We start from the raw sequence: 27,133 nt of genomic DNA on the forward strand, positions 1-27,133 counted from the left end.
CTTCTCCCCTTTCCCTAGCCAGCAGCCTTCTGGGCTGCCTCCCCCCAGCCAGCTGGTGTGTGCTCAGAAAATCCAAACTCATTTCCATGTGTGTGCAGGGGGATATAATCAACAAGGCCCCTTACCCAAGAAGAAAGAGAGGGAACATCCTGCATGCTTAGGACTCACTGTGAGGAGGCAGAGTCAGACAAGCTATAGGGTTTCTCTGCTCACCAGCTACATAGGGTTGAGCTACTGAAGGCTACCTGGTGATCCCCTGCAGGATCTAGGCCCAGTCCCTCTGCAGTCACCTGAGCAGCCAAGGAACTCTCCCATCAATTCTGCCCAAAGAGGACCAGACCCTTTACCTTGGCTTGTGCCTGAAGGAGCCATGGATGGGAAACCCACTTATCCACTGCTTAAGAGATGTGAGGAGGAGATAGCAGAGATGCATGTGAGCTTCCAGGACCCACACACCTACCTGGACTTGATTCACACACTGCAGACACCAGCTAAGACAGGGAGCAAGATACCCTCATCCCAGCCTCAGCTCCAGCTCTCTGCTCTGATCTACAGCCAGGAAAGTATTGTTACCAGCAAGTTTTGCTTTAACATTCCAAATTTTGTTTTCAGCTATCACCTCCATCTTCCTTAAGAGCCCCAAGATAACCCAACAGGCCAAAAGGGTAAATCAAGATGCCTCCACAGATAGTGCAGGACTAGGTTCCTGGTAGACTGGGTGGGCTTCACACTGCCCCATAGAGAGGATGGTTCAAGAGCCCCTCCCCAGGCCCAGAAGCCAGCAGCATGTCCTGGCCCAGGCTAGCCTTCAAGACTGACTTTTGTTTCCAGCCCAGGGCCTCATCTGCTGAGCTGTATGGTCCACAGTGTCTGCCCTCTCTGCAAAGGTAAGCAAATTCAGAATTAATGATAACACTACTCATGTGCACAGCAACTCACAACACACAACCCATTTCCACCTACATTCTCCCTGCAATCCTATATTCTCCCCTCAGTGAGAGAGCATAATTCCATGCTAGAGAAGGAAACTGAGGCACAGAGAGGGAGAGGGACCTGCTCAAGGTCAGCTAGTGGAGCCAAGATGGGAACCTGGGTTTTCTGACTCCAATGCCAATAGCTAACACTGAGGTTACTATATTCTGTGCACGTTTCTTAGTCTCATTTTAACTTATTTCATCTTCACAGTCTTATGAGATGGGTGCTAGTATTTGCCTCCTTTTGCAAGCAAGTAAACCAAGGAAAAGAGAGAGAATGTGATGTCCCCAAGGTCACAGTTAGAGAAGGGCTGAGATTAATGCTCAGGCAGTCTCTGAGGCCGACACTCTTCTACATCATAAAGCTCTTAAAGCAATGCACCCTTTTGCTGCTGCCTCGTATTAGGCTGGATTCTGGATCTGAATGACCCTTGGAAAAACCCAGACAAGGTCCCAGGTTACTAGGTGCTAGGCAGGAGGGTAGGCTAGGGTCTGGGTTCAGCCCTCCAAGCAACAAGGCAGCAGATGGAAACCGGGGCAGATGCCAGGGATTTTTTTTTTTTTCTAGGCTGGGGTGGGGGTGAGCGGGTAGTGCTAAAGATCATCCCACCTCATGTCCCAGGGTGGGCCTCTGGCTGGGCTCCTGCATGGCCAGCTCAGCACCAGCTTTACCACCAGCAGGCATCCCTGAGCCAGCCAATCTAGGGGCAAAGGGCCAGGGCCAGATGGCAGCCCACTCCTACTTCACTACAGACATCCAGGGGAGGTGAGAACCAGGCCCACAGAAAGAGAGGGCAGCTAGACTATGGACATAGAGGAGAGCAGGTACCCCTCTATGGGGTGGGGAGAGCACAGGACCAGTGTTTGTGTGTGGCCTCCCTTCCTGAGGCAGCATAGGGAAATAAAATAAGAATGGAACAGGTGGTGACAGGAACCTTAAACAAGAACAGGGCCACAACCCACACTCCCAGACAGTGATGGGAAATGGATCAGCAAAGGAAGCAACAGATGTGGATGCTGACAGGTCTGAGGAAGAGGTCATTCCTGTCCTCCTCTTCCCCATGACTCCAAATATGAGGGATCGCAGAAAGGAAGCCAAGATAAGAAATGATGTGGGGGTTCCTCTCTAGGAAAAAAAATACCTTGACAGGGTCTTCCCTGAAGGGCAGCTAAGGCACAGTCAAATCCAAGAAGGCTCCTTGGGGAATCAGAGAAATGGACACACACAGCCCTGAGGTTCACAGGCCTGAAGCAGCAGAGGCCCTGGGAGCCTTCCTCAGCCTTCCAAGCAAAGCCTTCCAGAGCCCTATTCAGAGTATTCCTCCATTCTCCAAGCTTCCTCTGACCCCCTCTTCATCCCTAATTCCATGGCTACACTTGGTCTCAAAGGAGTAACCCACCCCTAACAAGAGGCATGTGGGAGGTTAAAAATGGAGATATAAGGAACTCAGGCCCACAGACCCCTTCCTGCTAGATCCATCCCTGCTGAGGCCTCAGAGCTTGGTGCCCACCTACGCCTTCTGGTTACTACTATCAACAGCAACTCTTACTGCCCCCCACCCCACTCACTGCAGGGGGCAGAGACCAGGGAGATCCTGAAAATAGTGAAGCAGGTCAGGTGGGGCTGGGAACCCTGAGAGGGCACATGCCCTGTCTACAGGGCAGTTGCTACTCAGTGCCAGCCCACATGGCATTGAGCTTGTGGCAGGCGCGCCATCTGGTGGCCACCCCATACAGAGCGGCAATTTAGCAGAGTGTAGACAGACATACCTTGTGTATATTCCCAAGTCTTTCTGGAGACAAACTCCTCCCTCCACCCCACAATCCATCTCTGAGCCTCCCTTCTCAGTGCCCAAGACCTGAGGCAGAACAGGATCTCGTGGGAACCATGTGGAAGCTATCTAGGAAAACAAAGTCTCCTGACACTTAGATATGGCTGGGAGGCCAAAAACAAAGTCCCAGCTTGGCCACTGACCCAAGTTAAGCAAGGCCCTGCCCTAGCCCAGGCCTCCATTTCTTTGTTTACAAACAGAGAAAGAGGAGCTAAAATAGCAGTTCTTCCTCCGGGCTATCTCTTATCTAAGCCAGAGATAGACAAAGCTTTCTCATTCTATCTTCTGCACTTCTTCTGGTTTGTAGGTTGAAATAAATATGCTTTTTAAACTATCCCTGCAACATAGAAGGTATCCCAAAACACTCCCAGCTCTGATGTGATACTTGGGCCTGCTGGGGCCACCTGAGCGAGGAAAAGAAATGCACGCAGACATGTGATCTCCCACAAACAGTTCACTTTCTTTCATAAATACAGTGATCTAAGAAACCCAATTCTTGAGATTAGAATTCTCAGCTGTCATCCAGTCCAAACTGGGAGTGCCTTACAACAGCCTTTATGGTGGTCATGCAGCCACTGCTTTCATACCTCCATTGACAATGAGCTTCTCCCCCAGAGGAAGATACCTTGTTTATCTCTGACACAAAGCCTTCTCCCCCAGAGGAAGATACCTCCTTCTCGCTGACACAAAGCCTTCTCCCCCAGAGGAAGATACCTCCTTCTCGCAGTGGTCCTAAATCTGCCCTCCAAGGCGATTTTAACACAGAAGCCATATCCTTCTAAATCTACTTTTTCAGGGTAAATAATCCCAGTTCCAACTATGTCCTTCATGGGGCTTTGCTTGGTCTCTCTAATCCTGCTTGATTCCTAAGATATCAGTCAGTCATTTAACAAAAACTTCTACTGAGACCCTCCTAGGTGCTAAGCAGCCCAATTTGTGTCCACTTCCTTCAAAGACATAGTGTTGGACCAGAATGCCACAGCTAGAGGAGACTGGGCAGTAAGAGGGCTGGAAAGACTGACCTCATCCCTCCTGATTACAAAGGCATTGCCTTATTGAGCTGAGATACCAGGCTGTTAAATCCTGTTGATTTTAGCCCAGGGTCATCCTTGGGCCAACGCCCATCCAGTAGTAGCTTTCTGGAACACGGTGCAAAAGATTGAGTTTGAATCTGAGCCCAGGAGAAGAAATGAGACCCCATCCTCCATGAGAGCAATTGGTTTTCTAGTCCCCATCACAGGACCCTAGACTGTTCTTGTTCCTGTCCCTCTTGTTAGGATTGCCTCGTTATTAGGATCCTGATTCTGTTAGTCACCTATTCACCTGTCCAGCTGAGTGTCCTGACATCACTGATATAAAAATGGTCAATATCCATTCATATAAATTGAGGAAACTGTAAAACAGTACACAACTGAGGCTCCAAGAGATTAGGGTGTCTGTGGAAGAGATCATAACCTCAGTGGGTCTGACTTAGAAGCCTGATTCCCCTCCAAAATTCCAGCTGTATTTCCAGGATGGATGAGTGGTGAGCAGACCCTTCACCCTTTGAGTGGCTACCAGGACTGCCAGGCACAAGGCCCCAGGTGGGTGCATTGATGGGACTGCGCTGATACAATCCCACCCAAGCTCTGGAAAGGCCAGTTTCCCAGCACAGTCACGTCCCATTAACAGGAAGCACTTATCTGTAAATGGAAAGAATATCTACTTCTCAGGATCAACTGAGATGGCATATGTGAGTGCTTAGCTCAATGGCTGGCACAGAGAGGGTACTTGATAAATGAGCACTATTGTACCGCATTGCTGTTAGCCATTTTTGCCAAGGTAGGGTAGGGCAGTGACTGGGTCTCAAGTATGGAGGAAGCTGAATCCTGTTACTGCAGAGCCTACAGGAGCCAGACAGGGACAGGTCCAAGGAAATGAGGGGCACAGCCAAAGTGACCTAACCCCAGCCAGAGCCAGAAGGGCTTGGACAGGCTGGGTAAGCAGAGAGGGAGACCTAAATAACCCCCACCACACTCATCCTCACCAAACATTTACTATCAAGGCCTGTGGCAGAGGCAATGTGGCCGCCTCAGGGTAGGGCTCTGAAAGCTTGATCTGGGGCCCAGGCCAGATGGGGCTGAGAAGAGGAGGAGAACCAGGGCCCATGTGCCCAACAAGCTGTGCCAGCCCAAATTTGAGTTATATCAGGAGAAGGGATCTGTTCAGAAAACACCCATCTCTAGATATTTGCATATTCTATTTCAGGGTCTCTTACCCACCCCACCCCTACCCCTTAGCTTCCTAGAAAAGTTTTTGTGATCAATTCCAATTTCACCTCTGCTGAACCGCAAAAACTCACTCAGTCCCCTCTCCACTCCAACTACCAACTAGAGTTCTCAGCCCTCCCTGCTTCCACTGCCCTCCCCCACCCCCACTCCCCAATTCCGGTCTCAACTCCTGCAACTGGACTCCAGTCCCACTGTGGCATCTCCCCAAGGTCACCATGGCTCAAGTTAGCAAGTCCAAGGTTAGCCCTTTTGTTACTAGGTTTCTCTGTGGCATCTCACACCACTGGCCAAGCCTTCTTGGTCCAGGCCTTCCACTCCATCAGCTTCTCCTGCTCTCACCTTTTCAAGAGCAGCAGATGCCGGCCTCTTCCATGTCCCATGTCCATTAGTCACCATTTCCTATAAAGTGGGTATGCCTACTCCCTTGGGCCTCTTCTCACATGACACAGGCCCAGTCTTCAACTGAAAACTTCCTGATCACTATCTACATCCTAGAAACACCCAACTGTCTACAAGACATCCTCACATGGCTGTCCCATGGCACCTCAAGCTTAACTTGTCCAAAACTGGACTTGCATTCCAAATTCCAACCCCAACCCCTTGTTCTTGTTGCACTACCATCTACACTCACATCCTGCCTGCCTCCTCTCTCTCCCTTCCCCTCTCCCCCCATCTAGTTTTTCACATCTCACATCCTTCCTCTCCTCCCAGTTCCCCTGCTAGAGTCTAGTCTAGGCCCTACCATGTTTCATCTGGAGGCAGGGAACCTCTTAGTTGGTCTCCCAATCCCAGCCTCACTTCCCAAAAATCCAGCCTCCACGCAGCTGTCAGATTATTTCATACACACATCCGGTCTCCCACTGCCCTTCCTAAAGCCATCCACAGGGTGCTCTTTGCCCTCAAGACTAAGCTCAAGCTTCTCAGCCTGATCAGACTCTGCACCACCTCCTGCCCCTCCACTACCAGCCCACACAGCACGTACACCTTCCTGCCCAATTCCCCCTCACCTTTCAGGTCTCAGCTTTAGATGTCACTTTCTCCAAGAAACTCTCCATCACACACAGAGCCCCTAACCCAAGTTAGCTCCCCTACCAGTGAGTCTCATGCCCACTGGACCAGCCGGGCTTGGTTCTCATCAGACATTAGCATAAACTCTGTTTGTCTGTTTAACTGTTGACTGTTTCTGGGAGCACAAGGATCTCATCTTTCTCACTTGGCACAAAATAGAGGCCGAATGTTTGTTGACAGGGTGAAGGGGAAATAGTGAGAAAGAAGCCCTTCGCCCATGGAAAGCGCAGGCTCAGCAGGGGCACTTATCATACTCAATGTATTTAAAACATGGCCACAGGGAGCAATGCAACTTGCCAAGACCCTGGAGGAAAGAGCTGGCAAAGAAGGGAAAAGGAAGTAGCGGGGATGCTTAGTTCTGGGAAACAGTATAACTGGTATTTAGGGGTCGGTTACAGGGACAGGGCAGGGTTATCCAAATGTTCCACAGCATAATAGGGCAGGGAATTAAGGACCCCTGATGTCTTTGAAGGCAGTCTCTTGGGGGCAGGGGGTGAGATACCACAGAAAGGAAACCAGCTCTAGGTCAGCTGTATCATGGGGACAAGTGGGCTGTCAGCCCCATTTAACCAAGGCAGGCCATGAAGATGGAACTGGCCCTTGTTTCTACCACAAACCAGCCAGAGACATTGGGTTCAAAGACAGGTCTTCCTGGTTTCTGTCCCAACCACAAGAGGCAGTTGGGCTCTAGGCAGTCCACTGAGGCACAAATGGGTCCGGCCCCTGGTGGGTTTATTCTGTCTTCTCAGCCAACGCAAACACCTCTCAACATTAATTCTAGGATTGAGAGGGAAATGTGGAGAGACTACACATTTTCTGGAGGAAGGAAAGAACACTGTGCCATTTAGGCTATTTCTGGAATAGTGCATCCTCCTATCTCCCTTCAGGAATATCACTGATACACTGGAGGTCATCCAAAGAGAAGAACAGAATGTGCTGGGGACCAACACTGGAGGTCAAGGAGCAAGTGAATCGCACTAGTCTCCTTGATGGAAGCCATGCTAGTGAAGCAGAGGGAGCAGAAAGGGGGCTGAGGGGTAAAGACTGGGAACAAAGTTCACAGTAGGCAGTCTTTATAAGTGGCAAACCTTTTGTCCCAGGTGACAAGCAGAAGCCAAATGACCATGGTTGTGATTCTATGAATGGAATGAACACCTGCCAAAGGCACCAGGCAAGAGCAGTCCTCTGAGCAATTTCCTACTGAAACACAATCTGAAGGGAAGAGTTTTTCTCCTGACAAAGTAGTCAAAGCACATGAAACCCACTCATTCAACTCGGACAAATCTGCAGTGTGGCAAGGAATGCAGTGCCAAGGGGAATGAGAGCTCGGGCAGATGGAACAGCAGCTTGGGGTTGGTGCCCTCTCTGCAACATAAAAGCTGAGACCGATGCCTGTTCTATTGTTGTTTAGTATAGTATTGTTATGTAAGTGCTCTTGTATTTACGCCTTCAGGACAGAGAAGAGTGACCTGCCTCCTGGCACAGTTCTGAGGCCTGTATTCAGGCATCATTACAGAACAGGCATCAAAGAATGCCTGGTGAGCCCTAGCCAGTTTGGCTCAGTGGAAAGAGTGTCATTCTGCGGACTAAAGGGTCCCGGGTTCGATTCCGGTCAAGGACATGTACCTTGTTGGAAATGTGCAAAGGCAACCAATCAATGTCTCTCTCTCACACATTCATGTTTCTGTCTCTCTCCCTTCCACTCTTTCTAAAAATCAATGGAAAAATATCCTCAGGTCAGGATTAACGAACAAAAACAAAAAACAAAAAAAGAAAAAGCCTTTAAAAAAAAAAAAAAGAGTGTCTGGTGAAACTAGGCTGGGAGAGGGACAAGGAATTTTTTTTAGAAGCCTCTGAGAGAGGAATTGCTGTGGAGGGTAAGCTGCCCCCACCTGCTTCTCTGAAAGTGCACATGGCCCCTGCCTAGACTGTAGTCATCTCAGAAACACAAACCTCTTCTGGCCACAGCAGTAACACAGCAGACACTCTGGAAACTGGGCAGCAGCCTTGCTCCAGCTTTAGGCACATCCTGAGGATGCCACAGCCCAGAGTACCAAAGGGGTCTGGGGACTATCACTGGAAACTTCTCCCGAAAGAGAATGTGGGCATCACACAGAATCCCATGACATGGAACTAAAAATCTCCACCCAGGGCCCACAAGCAGGGGCCAGCCCTGCTCCGATATTGCAGCACCAAGACCCACATATCATGCTTGCCCCACTGTTTCCACCAACACGGATCAGCCAGAAAGGCCAAGCACTGGACAAAGCAAAGGTCAACCATCAGGTGTATTAAGGAAAGGAGAGATGGGGCACTTCCAGGAGTGCCTCCCATGGACAGCCACCTTGGTAGTTTGTTGGGGGTTAAGGAGGAGTTCATGGGGCTCCTCCGGCAAAGATGAGTTCCAGAGCTGCTTGGATGTCCCCCCCAGTGGCCTGTAGGGCCCGCAGGCTCAGTTCATCGTCCTGAATGCCCATGTCACGCAGCTGCTGCAGCTGGGGCTGCCACTGGCTCTGCAGAAAGACAGGATGAGGGAAAAACTGTTAGTTGGGATCCTACGGAGATTCACTTAGGGCTATCCTTTGAGATGAGAAAAAAGGGTGGGTTCCTATTGCAAACTCGCTGATTTGAAGTTCCATAGAACACAGGGTTTCTATTGGTTTGGTTTATATGCAAGAACACAGGGTTTCTAATAAGACTACAAGAGAGGCTGTGGGTTCAGAGAACAAATTAAAAGTTTACCAAATAAAAAAATAAAAATTTTAAAAAAAACGAAAATTTTAACATAAGGATCAAAAGCATAAATTACTCAATGTCTGAAGTTCAAAAGATTACTTTCTCTCTCCTACTACATGTATAAACAGAAATAAACACGCACATGCATGAGGAGGAGTGAGGAGGATAAATTTTAAGATTGTTTTCTAGCATAATAAATAATGAAAAGTCTTAATCTCATCCACTCCCCTTATCCCTGATAACCAATTATATTTTGAGAAGACAAATATATATTCCTATATTTATACTTTTCTTATATTCCTCTTCTATATCTATACCCCTCTTTTTAACATTCTCAGTGTATCCTGGACATCTCTCTATGGCAGAAAATAAAGAACTTTTATTCTTTCCTTCTTTTAGAGAAACGAAGAGGAGAGGGAAGGAGAGAAAGAGAGAGAGGAAGAAAGAGAGGAAGAGAGAGGGGAGGAAGGGAAGGGGGAGGGGGGGAGAGAGAGAGAGAGAGAAGAGAGAGAAACTTTGATCAGTTGCCTACCAAATATGCACCCTAACCGGGGAACAAACCCACAATAGGTATGTGCCCTCACTGGGAATGGAACAGCAACCTTTTGGTGCATGGAACAACCCTCCAACCAACCGAGCCACCCAGCCAAGGACATAAAGAACTTTTTAATCCTATATAATAAAAGCCCAATATGCAAATTGTTCAACAGAGAGTTCAACTGCTTGCTATGACATGCGCTGACCACCAGGGGGTGGTGCAGAACATGGCAGGCTTTGGCGACATGGTGCTGGCAGCAGGCAACAGTGAAGGTGTGGCAGGATGGTGGAGCAGGTGAGTGGGCAGCACCAGGCCAAGGTGAGTGCGAGTGGGAGCCCAATCACCCCCCCAACCTCTGGTCGGTGGCACCGGGTTTTTTTTTTTTGGGGGGGGGGGGGGGGGGTGGCAGGGCCACCGCCCAGCTCCCAGGCACTGAGGGCATGTACAATAACTGGGCTATTTCCAACCCTTTGCCACTGAAACGACAATGGCAGTGGCTGACTCTGTACAAATGTCTTCTTCTTCATGCATATACATCTCCAGGATAAATTCTGAAAAGTGAGACTGCAAGGAATTGCATGGCTTAGGGGCCATCTGTACTGCGCTTCCATGAATAGTCTATTCATGGCCTCTCCCCTTTTTTCTATGTAGACTGGGCGGCAGCCTTGCTCCAGCCTTAGGCACATCCTGAGGATGCCATCTGCACTGCACTTCCACGAATAGTCACTATGTAGTTGTTGGTCCTAATTTACTGGACCCTCTATGTATCAGGGTTTTTTCCCCCGCTGTATGAGATGTGTTAACAGATTTTTCCCCAAGTTGTTGTTACTTTGCCTATTTTTTAAAAATATATTTTATTGATTTTTTTATTTTATTTTATTTATTTTTAACAGAGAGGAAGGGAGAGGGATAGAGAGTTAGAAACATCCATCAGCTGCCCCCTGCACACCTCCTACTGGGGATGTGCCCGCAATCAAGGTACATGTCCTTGACCGGAATCGAACCTGGGACCCTTCAGTCCGCAGGCCAACGCTCTATCCACTGAGCCAAACCGGTTAAGGCCAGACTTTGCCTATTTTTGTTTGTTTGTTTGTTAGGATTGCTATGCATAAATTTTCACTTTTATAAACTCCTGGATTTTGACTTTCAGTTATGAAAAGCCTTCTTAAATTTAAGAGTTTAAAGAAATTAACCCACATTTTTTTTTCAGTACTCTCAAAGCTTTATTCTATCTCCTGAAGGAGGTAAGTGAACAACTTAGGAAAAATTATGTGTTCATACTGTGGGAAGGAGAAGGCAGTGGGAAAGGAATGTAAATCTATGCAGCCAGGAAGGCAGAAGATGTGGAAGGCTTTTAAAAAACCCACACAAACCAATTCTGACTCAGTTTACAGGCCTGATGGAACCACTCAAAGCTCCTGAGCTGGAGAGTGAGGTGAACAGGCTTCTAGCTGGGGAAGATGAAGAAATGGAAAAGAGCCCAGTCAGCGTGGCTCAGAGGTGACCTATGAACCAGGAGGTCACGGTTCGATTCCCGGTCAGGGCACATGCCCAAGTTGTGGGCTCAATCCCCAATAAGGGGCCTGCAGGAGGCAGTCAATCGATGATTCTCTCTTATCATTGATGTTTTTCTCTCTCTCACTCCCTCTCCCTTCCTCTCTGAAATCAATAAAAATATATTTTAAAATAATAATAAATGGAAAAGACAAGCTGTCCATGGGTCCTGCTCCCATTCCCCTCACCGTCCACCTGGGCCGCATGGGATAGACAAAACCACATGGCTTGAACCTACTCTCTACCACTTCCTGGCTTATCGACCCTGACACGTTCCAGAAATGATGCTCATCCCGACACTTACTGTGAGCAGCAAAGAAAACAGTGAAGCAGACAGATGTGTATGAAAACATGCAATAAAACCCGACCTTCCAGTTAGCTGCTAAGGTGACCATGCCATGAAGCACAGCAGACGGTGTCACTCCCTGCTTGAAACCTCCCACAGCTCCCTAGTGATTACTGGATCAAGCCTAGTTACCTTACCAGGCACTCTGGTCCTCACGCTCAGGCAGGCACCTGCTGTCCTTTTCTTTGGCTCTATATCTCAAGATCTTCTCCACGAGGACACTGCCTAGGGCCTTGCAGTTCTGAGTTTGTCACATGTCCCTGTTCCACACATGCCTGGACACCATCCCTCCACCCCAAACACCCCCTTCCCTGCCTGGTTAACCTCTAACTCAGCGGTTCTCAACCTGTGGGTTGCGACCCCTTTGGGGGTCGAACAACCCTTTCACAGGGGTCACCTAAGACCATCAGAAAACACATATATAATTACATATTGTTTTTGTGATTAATCACTATGCTTTAATTATGTTCAATTTGTAACAATGAAAATACATCCTGCATATCAGATATTTACATTACGATTCATAACAGTAGCAAAATTACAGTTATAAAGTAGCAACGAAAATAATTTTATGGTTGGGGGTCACCACAACATGAGGAACTGTATTAAAGGGTCGTGGCATTAGGAAGGTTGAGAACTACTGCTCTAACTAGTTCTTTGATAATCAGCTTAAACACCCCTTCTTCAGACAAGTTTTGTCTGACCTAGGCTATCACCTCAAGCCTGGGGCAAGCTTCTCACCCTGTTGCTCTGTTGCTCCCCAAGCTCAGTAACTAACTGCCTGACGCCCTTCTGTGGCAGGAATGAGGACAGCTCATCTCTACCTCGGAATGGGACCCAGGCCCAGGCTCAGTATTTACATGCTCAGTGCTCAGGCAATGCTCACAGAATGACAACTGACCAAAACTACCATAAGTATCCAAGCCAGGTGATCAGTGGAGTCAGGCCAAGGTCACTGGGTGCGGGAGAAGTCACAGGGACAACTGCCCCTGCTTGGAGTATCCTCCTGTTACACTACCATGCCTGGGCTGTTCCTGGAGTGAAGCATGCCAAGTGGGAAGGCCCCCAGAGAGCAGAAAAAAGCCTGGTATCCAAAGTAACCAGGAAAGCCGCCTGGGCACCAGGAGTGGGAAGACTGACCTGAAGGCTGGGCTGCCCAGAGGCCTGCAGGGCATGCTGCAGGGCTTGGCTGAAGAGGTCATTGGTGATGGGAGTCCCTGACTGGACACCAGAGGACAGTGGTGAGGTCCCCGAGGAATGGCCCTAGAGACAAAACAGTGGTCAAGGCCACCCTCAGAACCATCTCAATCTCCCAGCACATACCCACTGCTGTCACATCACCTCGCGGTGGTCCTGGGTGCCCAACTATTGCCTCCCAATAGGGGCCTGCATGAGACAACCACACAGAGGTACCTAAAGGCTCGTTAGATGGGCAAGAAGGGCTCCATTCTTTTCCGCTCCAGGGAAATGAAATTGAGCCCCCAACCTAACCTAGGACCCCAGCACTGGAAGCTGGAGTGACTATCACTAGGAACACTTAGGCCACTGAGGGCTGGTCCCTGTCAGGGATGGGGAAGCGCACTTTATGTGAGGGAGGTTGTCCTGAACTACTAAGAGGAGGATCAATCAGGACTGTGCTACACCCCGACATTTGAGCCCTAAAGGCAAGTGAGAAAAAGGTCTCACAGTGAGAAATGAGGGTCCAGGCAGAGTTCAGCTCAAACCAGATCTAGGACCAGGTTCAACAAGGGCAAATCCATTCTGCCACTGGGGAGTCTCTCTCCTGGGGCCCAGCCTCCATCTTCCCGCCCTCTCTCCATACCTGGGTGCCAGGAGTCGGTGTGTGAGAGCTGCTCTCTGGAGTGCTGGCCAGGGCCAGGGCAGTGGCCAGCTCGCTCTGGGTGATGGGCCGGGGTCCAGCAGCTCCACTGTACCCCAAGGACGCTGGGCGGGAGCTGGGTGTGCTGCTAGAGGGCATGGACCTGGCTCTCTGGAGAAGAGAGGCACACAGAATCAGGAAAGTGGCCCTGTGACAATCTCAGATACCCTCTCAGCCCCCGCTGCCAAGTTCAGAAGCAATAGTATGACACAGACTTGGCCACTAAAGGGCCTATGACTACCTCACAGCTTGGGCTCTGGGTTCCAGGGAGGAGAGCATCCCTGGCACCAGGTTCCCCAAAGGGCAGGCAGCCAGGCCACTTACTGGGTGAAAGTCGTCCTCATCATCAGAGAGCCCCTCAAACAGGAAACCACCTGGAGGAGGGAGAACAGATTTCAGGAAGAAGAACAGAAAGGCCCAGGCATAGCTCCAGAATCTCAGTTCAGATACTCTCCAAATTCATATTTTCATCTCTCTCCTTGGAAAATGACAGGACAGATGCACTCCCAGACTCAAACCGAGAATTCCCAAGGAACACCCTCTGCCAGTGCTATACATAGCTGCTGAGTAAAGCATTTTCCTGAGCTACTGCCGGCTCCTGAGGGGGCCTGCATAACACCCTCCTGGGACTCACCTGGCATGTCCCGGTAAGAGCTGGAGGGCGTGCTCCGGGAAGAGGAGTCTGCCCCCGGCAGCGGCGTGCTGCCTGCCACCGAGTGCAGAACCAGGACAATGGCATTGACTAGGGCTGGGTGAGCAGGTACCAACCTGGAACAGGAGCAGGAAGAAACCCAAGTGTGAGTAAGGAGGGCACCCTCATCATGACAAAAGTCTGGGTGGCCCTCCGAACTATCAGACCACCTGTGCCTGCCCTTAAATTCCTGTCTTCAGCACCTCCTTCCAGTTCACTTTGTCCTCTTCTGCTCTGTCCCTAGCAACAGTGGCAAGGCCTTCAGTCCTGGGATCTATTGTAGATGCCTCACCTTCCCTTGGGCATGATAGGATAGGGCAGCCTCAGAGGCTCAGGGGTCAGTTTCTGGTCTCAACTCTAGCACTACTTCCCTGGGCCATCTTTGACAGGTCCCTTCTCTTCCCTTGGGGAGTAGGAGAGGGAGAGCTGTTTTCTTCACTTGCAAAATAGAGACATAACCTCTGCCGGCCCTTACAGCTCTAAGACAATAAGGATTGATACACCTGCTTCCTTCCCCAGCTTCTTGTCCTTTAAAGAATCCTTCATAGCTACTGAATGAGAGCTAATCTAAGCCTAGCCCACAAGGCCACCTCCCTCAGACCCTGCTTCACCTCCACAGCAATAGGTGTTCCTGCCCTTGGTCTTGTTGTTCCCACATAGCATTCCTGCTCTTTCTCACCTCCTGACATATTTAGAAGGTAGACTTGGGGATAGACAGGGACTGGGCTCCACAAGCAGAATCCAGGGCAACAATCAGGCTCTGGCGCAACCATATGAGGAGAAATAGGGAACTCTGTAGTAAGATGGGTATACTTACGTATCAAGCATGTTGGGATCAGCAAAGACAGAGAAAAGGTCCTTGTCCTGGAGAACCCCTAAGGAGGATAGGATTCACCTCAGAGACTGAAACTTAGCCAGATCCAGGAGGAAGAAGAGCCTCAGAGCAACTGGCTCCACGGGGACACAAAGCACCCCATGTAAGAAGTGGAAGAAACAAAACACCAAGCAGCACGACTGAGTGCCCGCCACCCTCCCTGCACTTAAGTCACATACTGTGTGCTGACACGCCAGCTTCTTTTCCCCATATCTCTGGGTTCTTCCTTATCCATCAAGGTGTGCAGGAAACCTTCCCTGATTACTGTGGCTTGGGCTAACTGCTGCCCTCATCTGACATCCTTAGAGTCTGATTTATGATGTTAGTTAGGCCATGATTTCTCTGAGGGACTGACAGCTCTTGGAAGGCTAGGTATATGGAACACATCTTGGTTGCCCCTCCCCCAACAAGACCAGTGATTCTTCAAAAGATGGTCAAGAGTCTCTTTAGGGTGATTGCCACTTTCTGGTTTCTGTTTCTTCAACAACTCCTATAGCCTCAAGTTCAGTTCTGTACTTACCAAGAGCAATGGGATCACTGCTGAGGCCTGGGGTGGCCACAATGATCTGATCCAGAGATTCCTTATTGCTGAGCATCTTAAAGACCTGCAGGAGAAATGAGGAGGACTGAGTACTCCAACCAGCTCAATCCACTCAGCAAATTCCCACCCTCCGCTGAAGTGCTCCCTCCCTCTAAGTGCTGCATATGCACCACCACAGTAAAACAACAGCCCCAGGAAATAAATGAACCTCTTACTTCTCTGAGATTTCGGCTTACTGGAGGGGAAACAATTTTTTTTTTAAAGGCAATATCACAGTAAACCTTCCATCTCTAGTCCTTCCTCCATCTATACTTCTAAAGCTTCCAAAATTAAAAGCTCTCGTTACAAGCCAATAACAAAGCTTCTTTTGGTCCCAAGTTATTTTATTTTTTGGTTAATCCTCACCCGAGGATATTTTTCCATTCATTTTTAGGAAGGGAAGGGGAGAAACAAAGAGAGAAGCATCAATGTGAGAGAGACACACCGATTGGTTGCCTTCCAGGTCTGGCCTGCAACCAAAGTGCGTGCCCTTGACCGGAATCAAACCCAGGACCCTTCAGTCCGCAGGCCGATGCTCTATCCACTGAGCCAAATCAGCTAGGGCCCAAGTTCTTTTTAATCACTGTAGAATTATCATTTCATATTCATAGGGAAGTTTCAGCTGTCTTACTTTTTTGCTTATCAACTCTCCTATAGAAAGACATCAGTGTATTTCCCAGTAAGGAAATCCAGGGAAGGAGCAATGGGCAGGCAGTTCAGACAAATTCCAAGAATGAGGCCCAGGAGAAACCATATGCGGATCCTTTGGCTGTAATCATATTCATTCTGTGAGGCCAATATCAGGAGAGGTTGTATCATTTTCATTAGATGGAAATCAACAATACCTAGCTGATACAGCCTCTTTGGGGGAAGATGGGGGTTGGAGGGGACTCTACCGAGACCCACACACATGGCAAAAACTCCTCAAGGAACTCTTCGTAGCCATGGCAACGGGCTCCCAGCTCCCACTCTACACCACTCTCCAACATTCACATTCTCTCTTGCAGGCCTGGCAAGAGTCTTAGGCAGGGGGCTGTACTACAAACTCACCGCCTCCCTGTAGGAAGAACTGCTGTGCAAGGCAGTGTGCAGCACCCGGAACTCCCGCAGGGCAGCCACTTTGTCCACAGGTTCTGTGGATAAGACACACAATTAACCTACAGCCCAGGCCCTGCCAGTGCTGCAGACACAGAACATGTGTCCAGGTACAGCTTGTTCTGCAGGTTCCCTCCCTCATCATCCCACTAAGAATGTGAATGCCCACTCAAGAAAACCCATTTATGACACAGATGTAAAAACTGCCCTTTTAAGTATCTTCAGTGATAATTAGTCCAAGTTCTAGGAGAGGGGAATCTTATCACATGCAAGAAACTGTTCTGATCAACACCCCACTGCAGGAATTCTAGACTTCTTACACAGGTATAACCAACTCAGTACTTTACACAATGCTTTAAAATACTAAGCACTGCAAGCCATTTGAACAATATAGAGCTACACCAAGCATGTCAAACTCAAAGGCTAACATGGGCCAAATAAACAAGGTTTAAGTTTATGTGGGCCGCAAAAAAAAAAAAGCTTCAATTTTCATAGAAACGTAGGTTTATTTCGATCGAGACATGCTGAATACAAAGGGCTGAAATAAATGAGTAATCGTTAACATATAATAGAACATTTTAATAAAAATTAATATTTTTTCTTAAACATTAACTTACCAGACACTGAATTACACAAATTAATAAGCGTAATGCAAATAAACATGTTTCTTGTTCTCCGAAAGTGAAATATTTCCTGTTGCGCACCCCAAACAATTCAGTACAAGACTAACGGCGTGGCAATCGGCTAAAATATTCGCTGCTAGTGTTAGTGGAGAGAAATGGTGCGCCTGCACATAAGGCGTGTACGGGAAATGAATGAAACACCATTATGGTAATCAGTCATTAGCGAACGTTTTAGTTCATTATTAATAATTATGTATAACAGGATATTGTAAAAATTATGAAATTTTTATTAAAATGTTTCTTACATACCGTTGTACTGGCTGGGGCACAAAAATATTCGTTGTGGATCACATGCGGCCCGCAGGCTGCGAGTTTGACATGCTTGAGCTACACTGACACAATATGTTAAAAAAAAATATTGTTTTCTCTTTGATATTTTCTTTCAGGCTTCCTTAATATTTTGAATTTTTTAAAAAATACAAGAGGGAGCCCTAGCTGGTTTGGCTCACTGGATAGAACGTCAGCCTGCGGACTGAAGGGTCCCAGGTTCGATTCCGGCCAAGGGCATGTACCTTGGTTGCAGGCACATCCCCAGTAGGGGGTGTGCAGGAGGCAGCTGATCCATGCTTCTCTCTCATCGATGTTTCTAACTCTCTATCCCTCTCCCTTCCTCTCTGTAAAAAATCAATAAAATATATTTTTAAAAAATAAAAGAGGGACCAAGAATATACACTGTACTTCTAGGATTCTTAACAAACTTTCATCACTGCTTGATATCGCGTTTCACTAGGACTCAAAGTTCTATCTTTTATTTCTGGACACTATGAATCACATATATGGGAAAGTTTAGCAGTTGTCTTAGTTTTACTTGGTTGCTTTACTACCTAGGACATCAGCCCATTTCATAAGTGTAGAAATGTAGGTAAAAGAAGGGGGAGTATGTAAAAAGTTCACTCTGGGTCACACTTTTAAAAGTGTGGTTACCCTCACCTAGGATAGATACTAGTGATTGTGTAGATTGTACACTGTCAAACTACAGGGGCATCACCATGTAGAACCACATCTTTACCTACAGTTCTAATTGTGAGAATTATCTCTCCTGAAAATATTTATCTTAAGTAAATTACCTAATTTATTCATTCAACAAACACATACTAAGCATTTACTCCATGCTTAGTTTTGGGCAAGGCACAGAATGTAAAAAATAAGAGTTCTTGACATCAGGGAACTCTTAGGACAGCAGGAGAAAGAAGACTAGATCAAACAAAAACCACACTATTACAAAATACCATGCTGAGGACCTCAGCAAAGATGCGGACCCCAGCACTAGGAACAGGAGGCAGATAGCCATTACTGAGAGGGACAGCTAGGACACAGAGTAGTCTCCCAGGAGAGACCATTTGAGAGGGTATTTAAGGAAGAGCTGATGTTTATTAGGGAGAGAAGGTAGTCCACGTTTAAGCAAGAACATGTGTAAAGGCATGGAGAAATAATATGAGGTGCTCTGAAGAAACAGCAAGTCTTTTGTTGTGGCTGGAGCTTGGGGTACACATCCCTGCTCAAATAGGAGGCTAAGGGAGATCCTGAAGAGATTTGTAACCTTACAGGGAGAAACACCAAAGGGATCCAGGTGGGAAAGGAAGGTCTGACAGATTCTCCTCCTACAGGTGCTAATCTGGCAGGGAAACAAAATGTGCTTCCTTTTGGAAGAGCACTCAAGGATACAATATCTAAAATGCTGTCACAAAACAGTTTTTTTTTTCCAGGTCTAAAGGTTATTTTTACTTCCTAACAAGAAGTCCATTTGTTTCCAAAATAAATCTCCAGGCAGAGGGGGGAGGAAAAGGACTCTTAATATATATAAATATATATTTTTTTAAGAAAACACTTTTTAAAAATATGTATTATTGATTTTTTACAGAGAGGAAGGGAGAGGGATAGAGAGGTAGAAACATCGATGAGAGAGAAACATTGATCAGCTGCCTCCTGCACACCTCCTACTGGGGATGTGCCTGCAAACAAGGTACATGCCCTTGACCAGAATCGAACCTGGGACCCTTCAGTCCGCAGGCCGACGCTCTATCCCCTGAGCCAAACCGGTTAGGGTGGGACTCTTAATATCTTAAACCGATAATCAGCTAAGAGTCATGGTTGTCTCTATGACATCTCTGAGCTAATCTTACTTTTTGGAAGTGGGAGGCAGCCAGCCCAGTAAAAAGAATATGGCCTCTTGAGCCAGGAAAACCTGCATTAACATCCCAGCTCTTGCATTCATTTTCTAAGTAGGTGCCCTTGAGTAACTGTCCTTTTAATCCTCTTTTTGCTCATCTATAAAATGCTAATTTTGTTACCTATCCTGCAGGGCCACTGTAATTATGAAATGAAAAAGCAAGGAGACACAATCTGGCTGGAAGAAGCAACAAATGTTACTTTCCTTCTGTCAATGCCCTCCAGCCAAAGACCAGAGGGGCTCACTTGCAGTTGCACAAATTGAACTTACTGCTTCTTACAGAGGAGAATGCTCTCAGATTCCCTGGGGGAAGATTAAGGAAGTGGAGTTTTGCTTTAAATTGGATGCTGTCAGGAAGTGAGGTGATTTTATGACTGGGTATCTTAATAATTCTTACCTAGAAGGAAAACTAGAGCAAGGCAAAGTATAATTGGAAAGAAGCAGTAATCACTCATAATAGCCAGGATACAGGGATATTTTGTAATTTTGTGATCTGGACAATGTTCAGGTAAATAAGAGGGCTCTTATTTTTGTCTTGATCCACTATGGTCCCTGAGTGGCCTTGTAGATATTGGTGATCGGAAATGGTTAATGTTCCAAGGCCTAACTGAGGATCAGGCCAACCTCTGGATTTCAAAGACTACCTTTCTCTTTCTCACTTCCCATCAGTGTGCGAAAGGTCTTTCTCCTTTATGTTTAGAATTGAAAAGAGGGTAAATTTCCAGCTGAGAACTAGTCATAGCAATCATGAACATTATAAAAATATCAAACTGACAGTTTAACAGTTTATATAACATAGCTTTACTGCTGGGGAGGCTTTTAAAACACAGATGTAAAATTTAAATGATAAATTCCAAGCAGCACCTTTTATTAATAAATCCAAAATATATTAGAGGTTTTGTATGTTTTCTCTAAGAGCTACTTTAATACTGTTCGAATATTTTCAAGTTTCAGAAAAATACATTCCCACTATAGCAGGAGGAAATGAGCTGACTAAACAAGTCACTGCCTGAGGAAGTTTGCTGGAAAATTTGCCAACAAGAGAACTATGGCATTGGAGCAGCGATTTTCAACCTGTACCATCTGACGGCACACAAACTAAAATTCTGCGGCACACTAAAAAATGTATTTTTTGCTAATCCGACAAAAAAAAAAAAAGGTATGGGGATGGACAAAAGTAGATTTGCAGTTGTGTTATATATTTTTATATATTTTTCCCCATGAACAACTGTAAACCCACTTTTGCTCACTCCTGTGTAATTGATCCATTCAACTGGATGGCTATTGTTGTGTTGGCTATTGTCATTTTTTTATTTGACAATCTAAAAGAAAAGAAGTCAGTCAGGTATTGCATGTTTTAAAAATTCTTGTGGCACACTGGTTGAAAATGCTGCATTAGAGGAATGCCAGGATTTCCCAGCTTTTTTTTCTCTTTTTTATTTATTGATGTAAGAGAGGGAAAGGGAGAAAGAAACATCAATTATTTATGTATTCCCACTTATTTATGTATTCCTTGATTGATTCTTTATGTCCCCTGACCGAGGATCAAACCCGCAACCTTGACCAGGGCCCCAGCTTTTTTCTAATAAGAACAATAACAAAAAGATACAAAGTTCACCGAGAAATAAACTATTAACCTAAAGGAGTTTAAATATACACACACTTCCCACCCCATTAAAACAGTGGATAATGAACTTAAAAAGTAGAGAAACAAAATTCCCATCTGTTAGTGGTATTGGCCACAAGATCAAAACTGCATTTTGTTTTATCAATGCTGTCCAACCCAATAGGTAATAAAGATATTCTCTATTACCATTTCAGTAAATCATTCCTTTATTCTATCCACCCAGACCTGTGCCTCAAAAACCTACAGACGCTTCCCTTGACACTACTGAAGCTCTGCCTGTCTAAGGGCCAACTGCCAGTCACCTGGTTTCTGATCAGGCTCTGGCCAGGACTTGCGAAGAACATGGACTGTGGACCCAGGTTGAATGCCATAGAAGTCAAGGGTCTGGTCATCTTTTAGCTTCCGGCCACAGTAGATCAGATCTAAAAAAAAAGAACTGTCCATTTATACTTTGCCCCTCAAAACAATTTAGGTGTTTTCTGTCCCCTAAGAACCTTATTTTGAGTAGACAAATAGCTGGAGAATGATAAATGCTTAGAAAGTAGTCTTAATAAATACATTTTAATAACAATTGTTAACAAGTACAAAGTCATAAAATACAGGATCTATGTACTTTAAGAAAGCTCTAGAGCTTAAATTAACATTGTGGAGACTGCTCAAGCTAGATAAATGGGAAAATGCAACAACAAAAAAGGATAAACCCAGTATTTTGTTTTTTAAATGTATTTTATTAATTAAAGAGAGGAAGGGAGAGGGAGAGAGATAGAAACATCAGTAAGAGAGAATCATGGATTGTCTGCCTCCATGCCCCCTATTGGGGATTGGGCCTGGCTGCAACCCAAGCCCGTGCCTTGACCAGGAAGCGAACTGTGACCTCCTGGTTCATGGATCAACCCACAACCACTGAGCCACACTGACTGGGCTGAACGAAGTGTTTTTATGACTAAAAACACACTTTTTGTCTGTTGGATCGCTTCGCTATTATAAATTTTTATAATATAATTTAGTTGTTATATTTAATTCCTTCTTCCTCCACCTAGAATGGCCTTGCCACCTTCCTTTCCTTTTTTACTGCTTCCCTCTAACTAATCAACCAAACAAAAATCTTTTTCATAATTCCTTAGGACCAAACTCAAAATGCCATATGCTGGAGGGCTTTCCCTAACCATCTCCTCCTTCCCTATCCCACCCCAAATTCTTGCTCTTTCAAAGAATTCAACATCATGGTTAAAAACTTTGTGATAAAGTAGTTCAGTATAATAACACAACTAAAATGGCAACCAATAGTTTTATTTATTTTTAAATCCTTACCCGAGTACACTTTTCCCATTGATTTTTAGACAGAGTGGAAGGGAAGCAGGAGGATGAGAGAAATATCGACATGAGAGAGTCAAATTAATTGGTTGCCTCCCACCTTGCCCCAGCCAGGGCTAGGGGTTGAACCTGCAACTGAGGTACATGCTTTTGACCAGGAATCAAATCTGTGACCCTTCAGTCCCCAGGCTGACATTCTAACCACTGAGCAAAACTGGCCAGGGCTAGTTTTATTACTTGATTTGTGCTTCTTTTCACCCCAAATTCACTTCTCTTTAGTATTAACATCATGAGGCAACAAATCCCAAATTCTTAATTTACCCTTGTAATTCCTGAAGTATCCTCCCCAAAAAGAGATCAGAGCAGCAGCCCATCTCTAGTTCACTGAGACTCACCAATCAGCTCAGGGTCTGGAACTGACTCCTGGAGTTTGCCAGCAATAAGCTGCTTCAGAAATGAAATACTATAGCCCCCCAGTGAGTATTCTCCCAGCTCTGTCTCTGGCAACCGAAGAATAGACTTTGGGGCAAGTGGCTGGTCAGCCAGTTTCACCGCCAGGTGCCAATCTGAGAGAGACATCCTCTCTCTTTCACGCTCTCTCTTTCTCCCTGTAAAGAAAATGAGCCCTTAGTGGTTAAAGGACAGATCACCACCCTACTCCACCCACACCCCACCAAAAGGCTGAATGAGAGTTAATTCAGTGTGACACTGCTGGAAAAGCACAGGATGCAGTATCAAGCCAGAACTATAATCTGGGGTCCCTCTCTTTACTCATTCTATGATGGGCAGCAAGGAACTTCAGCTCTGTAGGCCTGTTTCTCCATCTTTAAAGTAGACATAAAAACACCAGCCCACCTAATAGGAATATTGTGAGGTTCAAATGAGATCATCCAACCCTCTCCCTTATGTGCACTCCTCATTTCTGATTTTCATCTCATACCTTGCTTGAACTATTACAAGAGCTTTATAACAAGTTCTCTGACTCTTGTCTCTTGTTATCAAGCATCCATGCTGCCACCCAACACATTTAAAAACACAGATCTGATCAAGTTACTCCTCTACTTAGAAATCCTCCAATGACTCTAAATCACCTCTATGAATAAATCTAAACTCCACAACCTGGCTTACATTACAAAAACATTCATATCTATTCCCTCTGCCAGCAGAACCTTGTCCGACTCCCACTAAGCATCCATTCAAAACAAAGCTCCCCCACTTTACACTCCCAATCAACTGTTAACTCTGCTTGTAATTCCTCTTCTCTTTGTCCTCTTAGCAAAACAGCAAACTCCTACCAAGACCAACACAAATACCACCTCTTCTATCCTCTCTCCCTTTCCTCTGTTGTCCCCACATTCTTTCAGGGCAAAGAGTTACAAATAATCTATTTACTTCCCAATCTCACACCACCCCAACCCTTTCTTGGAGGCCTTGAAAGCAAAGATTAGATTTTTTTTGCCATTGCTGTCCCAGTGCCTGGCACATATAGGTACCAAAAAATGTATCAGAAATTCTGAGGGTGGAATAACCTTTTAGGGCAAGAAAAGCCCTTGTTATAATCACCATTGCTTCAAAAGGCTCTAGTAGAAACGAGGAAAGAAAAGGTTGTGAGGTTGGCAGGCTGCTCAACAGGCCCCAAGCCATCCTCAAGGTACCTTCCATCTCCAGATTCATGACAGGGGAGGGAATAGGTTTTTTTACATACCACATCTCATTTAATCCTCACAATCGTTCCCTGAGGCAGGCATTATCGTCCACCTATTACAGACCGGGCAACAAAGACCCAGAAAGTCACCTGCACAAGGTCACAAGCAGCTAGTAGTGGGGAAGACACTATCTCTTTGGCGACAACCCCACCGCTCCCATGGGACCAGCTAACTTGTCAACGTAAGTCGGGCCCACGCGGCCCGGGGCCCAGTGCCCTCACCCGTCCCGCGGAAAGAACCCGGCCGCACGGCCGCCGGTGTAAACACTCACTCCGGTTTTCTGGCCGGAAACCGGAAGCTCCGCGCTGCATGCTGGGAGTTGCAGTTTCCTCTGATACCCCGCCCCTTATTAACAGGCCAATAAGTGGTGCTGGGTGAAAACTTCCGGTTCCGGGGAGGGCGTGGCTTCTGGGTCATTAGAAATCCCCTGCGCTAGGGTTTCTAGGTGATTTAGCCGCTGCTTCCTGTTCCCTGTCAGTGTTCCAGGGCGCGAGTCCCGAGAGACCTTCCCCGTGTGGCGCGCACAGCCCCGCGGCTCCCGTGCCGTCCTGGGAAGCATGCAGAGTCGGTCGGTCGCGCCGGGTTGTTACAGCGCTGCAGATGGGAACGCTGGCTGCGAGACCCTAGCCCAGACGGCGGGTCCCAGTCCCCTTACCCCGGTCCATGAGGACCCTTTCCCTAGCGGCTTCTTCAGACACCCCACAACGGTTCTTTGCAACCCTCACTTTGAAATCCGGTGCCCTCGGTGAAGTCAGCCTCTTTGTGTTCCTTGCCACAACTTCTCGCGAACCTACCGATTCGGGCCGACCGGGAACGTGGGTTCATAGAGGGGAGTTACAAAGTCGGTTTCGGTACGCCGCGCGTGCCTTGGTGGGGTTTATATAATGGTCATTCATATAATCAGTTTGGGGAGAGGAATTTCCCGCGGAACCCTCACAGATGAACTATATTTCAGCTTCCCAGTTAGAATTGGATTATGTTTGCAACAGAAGATAGGATTAGCTAAAAGTTGAAGAGAAGGGCTACTTCTAATTGAACTCTAATCAAGTAAAGAAAAAAGTGAATATAAGGAAATAATGAGGTAGATCATAGGAGCTAAAGGCTGATTCTGTGTGCCCAAATGTAAAAGCATAATTTTGGAACATCCCAGTGTAGAGCCTGTGGCCAGGGCAGCCACTGAGCAGGCTAGTGGAGAGGTTTGCAATGTCTGTCTCCATTTTCAGACTCAAGTCCAGGTTCCTCGTGGCTGTCCTCAAAGTACCCCCTTCCCCATCCTACTCACCTTTAGATATGTTTTCCCTTTCAGAAATCCTTTCTAACTATCCGGCCTTCCTTCCTCTCCTATCTACTAAGGCACCTGAGCCACGTAATTTTGGTGTTAAATTTTGTTCGGTATTGTGCTTTAACTACCTGCAGAAGAAAGCAGGGACCCTGTCTTCATTTTGTTTTCCTCGAAGTGGATCTGAGATACTAGGTACTCATTAATATCTTGTTTTTATTGATTCATTATAATCTCCATAGGGGAATGGACAATGACTATCTTGTACTCCACTTTATCTTCAGTAGTTGACCTTGGCCTAGCACATAATAGGTGACAATAAATATGTGTTGAATGAATAATTCAGACTGAAGCTATCTACCAAATGTGGCTGTCTTACTATAGCTTTTTGCTTCCAGGAGAGGAGGTAAACCTAAATTCTGAATCATTACAATGTTTAGAAACATTGTAATGATAAATTACTAAATGAACAAATGAATAAAGGAATAACCCTATGCCAAATAGGTTCTTTGAGAGTCAATTTACCAAATAGGACTTGAGCTAAGAATCAAAGGACAGATTCTAGAGAAAATTAGAAACCTGGACACCAAACAAAGATGGATGACCAGAGAAGTGGTAAAAAGAAAAGTGTCCAGACCCTGTCCTTCAGCCAGTACACATTTGGAGACTGATACATTAACCATCTGTGAGACAGTGGTGGAAAATTATTCATTAAACCCTCAGGTCAATCAGTAACTATAGGAAAACAAATTATAAGAATGCACATTTGCAGTTTTATTTCTTTTCTTCTGCTGACTTTGGGTTGCTTTTGTTCTTTTTCTAGTACTTTAAGATGTAATGTTAGGTTGTTTACTTGTGATTTCTCTTGATTCTTGAGATAGGCTTGTAATGATATAAACTTCCCTCTTATTACTGCTTTTGCTGCATCCCAGAAGTTTTGATATGTCGTATTGTCATTCTCATTTGTTTCTATGTATCTTTTTTTTTAATTAAATCTTTATTGTTCTGATTACATTTGTTCCTCTTTTTTTCCCATAACTCCCCTTCTCCCAGTTCCCGCCCCACCCTCCGCCCTCACTCCCCACCCACTGTCCTCATCCATAGGTGCACGATTTTTGTCCATTCTCTTCCCGCATCTCCCATTCCCCTTTCCCTCCCCCAAGAATAGTCAGTCCATTCCCCTTCTATGTCCCTGATTCATTGTAATCACCAGTTCATTCTGAACATCAGATTATTTATTCACTTGATTCTTAGATTCACTTGTTGATAGATGCATGTTTGTTGTTCACAATTTGTATCTTTACCTTTTTCTTCTTCCTCTTCTTAAAGGAAACCTTTCAGCATTTCGTATAATACTGGTTTAGTGGTGATGAAGTCCTTTAGCTTTTCCTTATCTGTGAAGCTCTTTATCTGACCTTCAATTCTGAATGATAGCTTTGCTGGATAAAGTAATCTTGGTTGTAGGTTCTTGGTATTCATCACTTTGAATATTTCTTGCCATTCCCTTCTGGCCTGCAAAGTTTCTGTTGAGAAATCAGCTGACAGTCGTATGGGTATTCCCTTGTAGGTAATTGAGTCTCTTTCTCTTGCTGCTTTTAAGATTCTCTCTTTGTCTTTTGCTCTTGGCGTTTTAATGATGATGTGTCTTGGTGTGGTCCTCTTTGGATTCCTTTTGTTTGGGGTTCTCTGCGCTTCTTGGACCTGTAAGTCCATTTCTTTCACCAGGTGGGGGAAGTTTTCTGCCATTATTTCTTCAAATAGGTTTTCAATATCTTGCTGTCTCTCATCTTCTGGCACCCCTATTACTCTGATATTGGTGCGCTTGAAGCTGTCCCAGAGGCTCCTTACACTATCTTCACACTTTCGGATTCTTTTTTCATTTTGCTTTTCCAGTTGGGTGTTTTTTGCTTTCAAATC

General features: G+C 46.1%; 1 protein-coding gene across 5 annotated transcripts; it reads right to left on the reverse strand.

Moving 5' to 3' along the window:
- Positions 1-8,414: 8,414 nt before the first annotated feature.
- On the reverse strand, positions 8,415-24,239 carry UBL7 (ubiquitin like 7). 5 transcript variants are annotated; one of them, XM_006087867.3, is made up of 11 exons: positions 24,159-24,239; positions 22,627-22,839; positions 21,220-21,339; positions 16,393-16,475; positions 15,283-15,367; positions 14,706-14,763; positions 13,832-13,965; positions 13,522-13,571; positions 13,141-13,308; positions 12,459-12,581; positions 8,415-8,657 (listed from the first exon to the last, which is right to left on the reverse strand). In XM_006087867.3, exons 2-11 carry the CDS (start codon positions 22,808-22,810, stop codon positions 8,520-8,522), a joined length of 1,143 nt encoding a protein of 380 aa, XP_006087929.1. In that variant the 5' UTR covers positions 22,811-22,839; positions 24,159-24,239; the 3' UTR covers positions 8,415-8,519. The 5 variants fall into 5 exon arrangements, with proteins under 5 accessions (XP_006087929.1, XP_006087927.2, XP_014310502.1 ...); XM_006087865.3 differs by having other exon boundaries at positions 24,209-24,234; XM_014455016.2 differs by having other exon boundaries at positions 24,027-24,162.
- Between the last annotated feature and the right edge of the window lie 2,894 nt (positions 24,240-27,133).

The sequence above is a fragment of the Myotis lucifugus genome, unplaced genomic scaffold, assembly GCF_000147115.1.
Source record: "Myotis lucifugus unplaced genomic scaffold, Myoluc2.0 scaffold_41, whole genome shotgun sequence".
Classification (NCBI taxonomy): domain Eukaryota; kingdom Metazoa; phylum Chordata; class Mammalia; order Chiroptera; family Vespertilionidae; genus Myotis; species Myotis lucifugus.

Bases quoted from the DNA above. Each gene is read 5' to 3' on its own strand.
- UBL7 (XM_006087866.3), bottom strand. The intron at 13,572-13,831 runs GTGAGTCCCAGG...TCCCTCCTCCAG, and splicing joins CTCTTACCGGGACATGCCAG to GTGGTTTCCTGTTTGAGGGG. The intron at 8,658-12,458 runs GTCAGTCTTCCC...GTCTTTCTGCAG, and splicing joins CTGGGCAGCCCAGCCTTCAG to AGCCAGTGGCAGCCCCAGCT.